Raw genomic sequence first — 5000 nt, 5'->3', positions numbered from 1 at the left:
CAGGTCCTCCTCCCGGGGGAGCCTCACGCGGAAGCTCCCCGCTACACCTCCGTTCGCGCCCGAGCCCACGCTGGCGCCGCTGAGGGCCTCCACTACTCCTGTGAGTGAGGGTGAGGGTGAGGGAGGGTATTCTGGCGAGGGTGAGGGGGGGTATTCTGGTGAGGGTGAGGGTGAGGGTGAGGGTGGGTATTCTGGCGGGGGTGAGGGTGGGGGGGGGTATTCTGGTGAGGGTGAGGGTGGGTATTCTGGCGGGGGTGAGGGGGGGTATTCTGGTGAGGGTGAGGGTGAGGGTGGGTATTCTGGCGAGGGTGAGGGTGAGGGTGGGTATTCTGGCGAGGGTGAGGGTGAGGGTGGGTATTCTGGTGAGGGTGAGGGTGAGGGTGGGTATTCTGGCGAGGGTGAGGGTGAGGGTGGGTATTCTGGCGAGGGTGAGGGTGAGGGTGGGTATTCTGGTGAGGGTGAGGGTGAGGGTGGGTATTCTGGCGAGGGTGAGGGTGAGGGTGGGTATTCTGGTGAGGGTGAGGGTGGGTATTCTGGTGAGGGTGAGGGTGAGGGTGGGTATTCTGGCGAGGGTGAGGGTGAGGGTGGGTATTCTGGTGAGAGTGAGGGTGAGGGAGGGTATTCTGGCGAGGGTGAGGGTGAGGGAGGGTATTCTGGCGAGGGTGAGGGTGAGGGGGGGTATTCTGGCGAGGGTGAGGGTGGGTATTCTGGCGAGGGTGAGGGTGGGTATTCTGGTGAGGGTGAGGGGGGGTATTCTGGCGAGGGTGAGGGTGAGGGTGGGTATTCTGGCGAGGGTGAGGGTGGGTATTCTGGCGAGGGTGAGGGTGAGGGTGGGTATTCTGGCGAGGGTGAGGGGGGGTATTCTGGCGAGGGTGAGGGGGGGTATTCTGGCGAGGGTGAGGGGGGGTATTCTGGCGAGGGTGAGGGTGAGGGTGGGTATTCTGGCGAGGGTGAGGGGGGGTATTCTGGCGAGGGTGAGGGTGAGGGTGGGTATTCTGGCGAGGGTGAGGGTGGGTATTCTGGCGAGGGTGAGGGTGAGGGGGGGTATTCTGGCGAGGGTGAGGGTGAGGGGGGGGGGGGTATTCTGGCGAGGGTGAGGGTGAGGGAGGGTATTCTGGCGAGGGTGAGGGTGAGGGGGGGGGGTATTCTGGCGAGGGTGAGGGTGAGGGAGGGTATTCTGGCGAGGGTGAGGGTGAGGGTGGGTATTCTGGCGAGGGTGAGGGTGAGGGAGGGTATTCTGGCGAGGGTGAGGGTGAGGGGGGGGGGGGTATTCTGGCGAGGATGAGGGTGGGTATTCTGGCGAGGGTGAGGGTGAGGGTGGGTATTCTGGCGAGGGTGAGGGTGAGGGTGGGTATTCTGGCGAGGGTGAGGGTGGGTATTCTGGCGAGGGTGAGGGTGAGGGTGGGTATTCTGGCGAGGGTGAGGGAGGGTATTCTGGCGAGGGTGAGGGTGAGGGTGGGTATTCTGGCGAGGGTGAGGGTGAGGGTGGGTATTCTGGCGAGGGTGAGGGTGAGGGTGGGTATTCTGGCGAGGGTGAGGGTGGGTATTCTGGCGAGGGTGAGGGTGGGTATTCTGGCGAGGGTGAGGGTGAGGGGGGGTATTCTGGCGAGGGTGAGGGAGGGTATTCTGGCGAGGGTGAGGGTGAGGGGGGGTATTCTGGCGAGGGTGAGGGTGAGGGTGGGTATTCTGGCGAGGGTGAGGGTGGGTATTCTGGCGAGGGTGAGGGTGAGGGTGGGTATTCTGGCGAGGGTGAGGGTGAGGGTGGGTATTCTGGTGAGGGTGAGGGTGAGGGTGGGTATTCTGGCGAGGGTGAGGGTGAGGGTGGGTATTCTGGCGAGGGTGAGGGTGAGGGTGGGTATTCTGGCGAGGGTGAGGGTGAGGGTGGGTATTCTGGCGAGGGTGAGGGTGAGGGAGGGTATTCTGGCGAGGGTGAGGGTGAGGGTGGGTATTCTAGCGAGGGTGAGGGTGGGTATTCTGGCGAGGGTGAGGGTGGGTATTCTGGCGAGGGTGAGGGTGAGGGTGGGTATTCTGGCGAGGGTGAGGGTGAGGGTGGGTATTCTGGCGAGGGTGAGGGTGGGTATTCTGGCGAGGGTGAGGGTGAGGGTGGGTATTCTGGCGAGGGTGAGGGTGAGGGAGGGTATTCTGGCGAGGGTGAGGGTGAGGGGGGGGGGGGTATTCTGGCGAGGGTGAGGGTGAGGGAGGGTATTCTGGCGAGGGTGAGGGTGAGGGTGGGTATTCTGGCGAGGGTGAGGGTGAGGGTGGGTATTCTGGCGAGGGTGAGGGTGAGGGAGGGTATTCTGGCGAGGGTGAGGGTGAGGGGGGGGGGTATTCTGGCGAGGGTGAGGGTGAGGGAGGGTATTCTGGCGAGGGTGAGGGTGAGGGTGGGTATTCTGGCGAGGGTGAGGGTGAGGGTGGGTATTCTGGCGAGGGTGAGGGTGAGGGGGGGTATTCTGGCGAGGGTGAGGGTGAGGGGGGGGGTATTCTGGCGAGGGTGAGGGTGAGGGAGGGTATTCTGGCGAGGGTGAGGGTGAGGGAGGGTATTCTGGCGAGGGTGAGGGTGAGGGGGGGGTATTCTGGCGAGGGTGAGGGTGAGGGAGGGTATTCTGGCGAGGGTGAGGGTGAGGGAGGGTATTCTGGCGAGGGTGAGGGTGAGGGAGGGTATTCTGGCGAGGGTGAGGGTGAGGGGGGGGGGGTATTCTGGCGAGGGTGAGGGTGAGGGAGGGTATTCTGGCGAGGGTGAGGGTGAGGGTGGGTATTCTGGCGAGGGTGAGGGTGGGTATTCTGGCGAGGGTGAGTGTGAGGGTGGGTATTCTGGCGAGGGTGAGGGTGGGTATTCTGGCGAGGGTGAGGGTGAGGGTGGGTATTCTGGCGAGGGTGAGGGTGAGGGGGGGTATTCTGGCGAGGGTGAGGGTGAGGGTGGGTATTCTGGCGAGGGTGAGGGTGGGTATTCTGGCGAGGGTGAGGGTGAGGGTGGGTATTCTGGCGAGGGTGAGGGTGAGGGAGGGTATTCTGGCGAGGGTGAGGGTGAGGGTGGGTATTCTGGCGAGGGTGAGGGTGAGGGTGGGTATTCTGGCGAGGGTGAGGGTGAGGGTGGGTATTCTGGCGAGGGTGAGGGTGGGTATTCTGGCGAGGGTGAGGGTGAGGGTGGGTATTCTGGCGAGGGTGAGAGTGAGGGGGGGTATTCTGGCGAGGGTGAGGGTGAGGGTGGGTATTCTGGCGAGGGTGAGGGTGAGGGGGGGTATTCTGGCGAGGGTGAGGGTGGGTATTCTGGCGAGGGTGAGGGTGAGGGGGGGTATTCTGGCGAGGGTGAGGGTGGGTATTCTGGCGAGGGTGAGGGTGAGGGGGGGTATTCTGGCGAGGGTGAGGGTGAGGGGGGGGGGTATTCTGGCGAGGGTGAGGGTGAGGGAGGGTATTCTGGCGAGGGTGAGGGTGAGGGAGGGTATTCTGGCGAGGGTGAGGGTGAGGGGGGGGGTATTCTGGCGAGGGTGAGGGTGAGGGAGGGTATTCTGGCGAGGGTGAGGGTGAGGGAGGGTATTCTGGCGAGGGTGAGGGTGAGGGAGGGTATTCTGGCGAGGGTGAGGGTGAGGGGGGGGTATTCTGGCGAGGGTGAGGGTGAGGGAGGGTATTCTGGCGAGGGTGAGGGTGAGGGTGGGTATTCTGGCGAGGGTGAGGGTGGGTATTCTGGCGAGGGTGAGGGTGAGGGTGGGTATTCTGGCGAGGGTGAGGGTGGGTATTCTGGCGAGGGTGAGGGTGAGGGTGGGTATTCTGGCGAGGGTGAGGGTGAGGGGGGGTATTCTGGCGAGGGTGAGGGTGAGGGTGGGTATTCTGGCGAGGGTGAGGGTGGGTATTCTGGCGAGGGTGAGGGTGAGGGTGGGTATTCTGGCGAGGGTGAGGGTGAGGGAGGGTATTCTGGCGAGGGTGAGGGTGAGGGTGGGTATTCTGGCGAGGGTGAGGGTGAGGGTGGGTATTCTGGCGAGGGTGAGGGTGAGGGTGGGTATTCTGGCGAGGGTGAGGGTGGGTATTCTGGCGAGGGTGAGGGTGAGGGTGGGTATTCTGGCGAGGGTGAGGGTGAGGGGGGGTATTCTGGCGAGGGTGAGGGTGAGGGTGGGTATTCTGGCGAGGGTGAGGGTGAGGGTGGGTATTCTGGCGAGGGTGAGGGTGGGTATTCTGGCGAGGGTGAGGGTGAGGGTGGGTATTCTGGCGAGGGTGAGGGTGAGGGTGAGGGAGGGTATTCTGGCGAGGGTGAGGGTGAGGGTGAGGGTGAGGGAGGGTATTCTGGCGAGGGTGAGGGTGAGGGTGGGTATTCTGGCGAGGGTGAGGGTGAGGGTGGGTATTCTGGCGAGGGTGAGGGTGAGGGGGGGTATTCTGGCGAGGGTGAGGGTGAGGGGGGGTATTCTGGCGAGGGTGAGGGTGAGGGGGGGTATCCTGGCGAGGGTGAGGGTGAGGGAGGGTATTCTGGCGAGGGTGAGGGTGAGGGTGAGGGAGGGTATTCTGGCGAGGGTGAGGGTGAGGGTGAGGGTGGGTATTCTGGCGAGGGTGAGGGTGAGGGGGGGTATTCTGGCGAGGGTGAGGGTGAGGGGGGGTATCCTGGCGAGGGTGAGGGTGAGGGAGGGTATTCTGGCGAGGGTGAGGGTGAGGGTGAGGGTGGGTATTCTGGCGAGGGTGAGGGTGAGGGGGGGTATTCTGGCGAGGGTGAGGGTGAGGGGGGGTATTCTGGTGAGGGTGAGGGTGGGGGTGGGAATTCTGGTGAGGGTGAGGGTGAAGGGGGGTATTCTGGCGAGGGTGAGGGTGAGGGGGGGGTATTCTGGCGAGGGTGAGGGTGGGTATTCTGGCGAGGGTGAGGGTGAGGGTGGGTATTCTGGCGAGGGTGAGGGTGGGTATTCTGGCGAGGGTGAGGGTGAGGGTGGGTATTCTGGCGAGGGTGAGGGTGAGGGAGGGTATTCTGGCGAGGGTGAGGGGGGTATTCTGGCGAGGGTGAGGGTGAGGGTGGGTATTCTGGC

At 64.2% G+C, this 5000-nt stretch overlaps 1 protein-coding gene across 1 annotated transcript in view; it reads right to left on the bottom strand.

The window, feature by feature from the left end:
- Nucleotides 1–5000, bottom strand: part of LOC113825401 (prolyl 4-hydroxylase subunit alpha-1) — an 18919-nt gene that overhangs the window by 10883 nt on the left and 3036 nt on the right. Inside the window, exon 3 of the mRNA XM_070119843.1 lies at nt 1–98. This exon is cut by the window's left edge and continues 100 nt beyond it. Coding sequence (XP_069975944.1) covers nt 1–98 — 98 coding nt within the window. The remainder of the gene's footprint in view (nt 99–5000) is intronic.

The sequence above is a fragment of the Penaeus vannamei genome, unplaced genomic scaffold, assembly GCF_042767895.1.
Source record: "Penaeus vannamei isolate JL-2024 unplaced genomic scaffold, ASM4276789v1 unanchor800, whole genome shotgun sequence".
NCBI lineage: Eukaryota > Metazoa > Arthropoda > Malacostraca > Decapoda > Penaeidae > Penaeus > Penaeus vannamei.
Note: the sequence above shows the minus strand (reverse complement) of the source record. Positions and strands in the feature narration are given on the sequence as shown.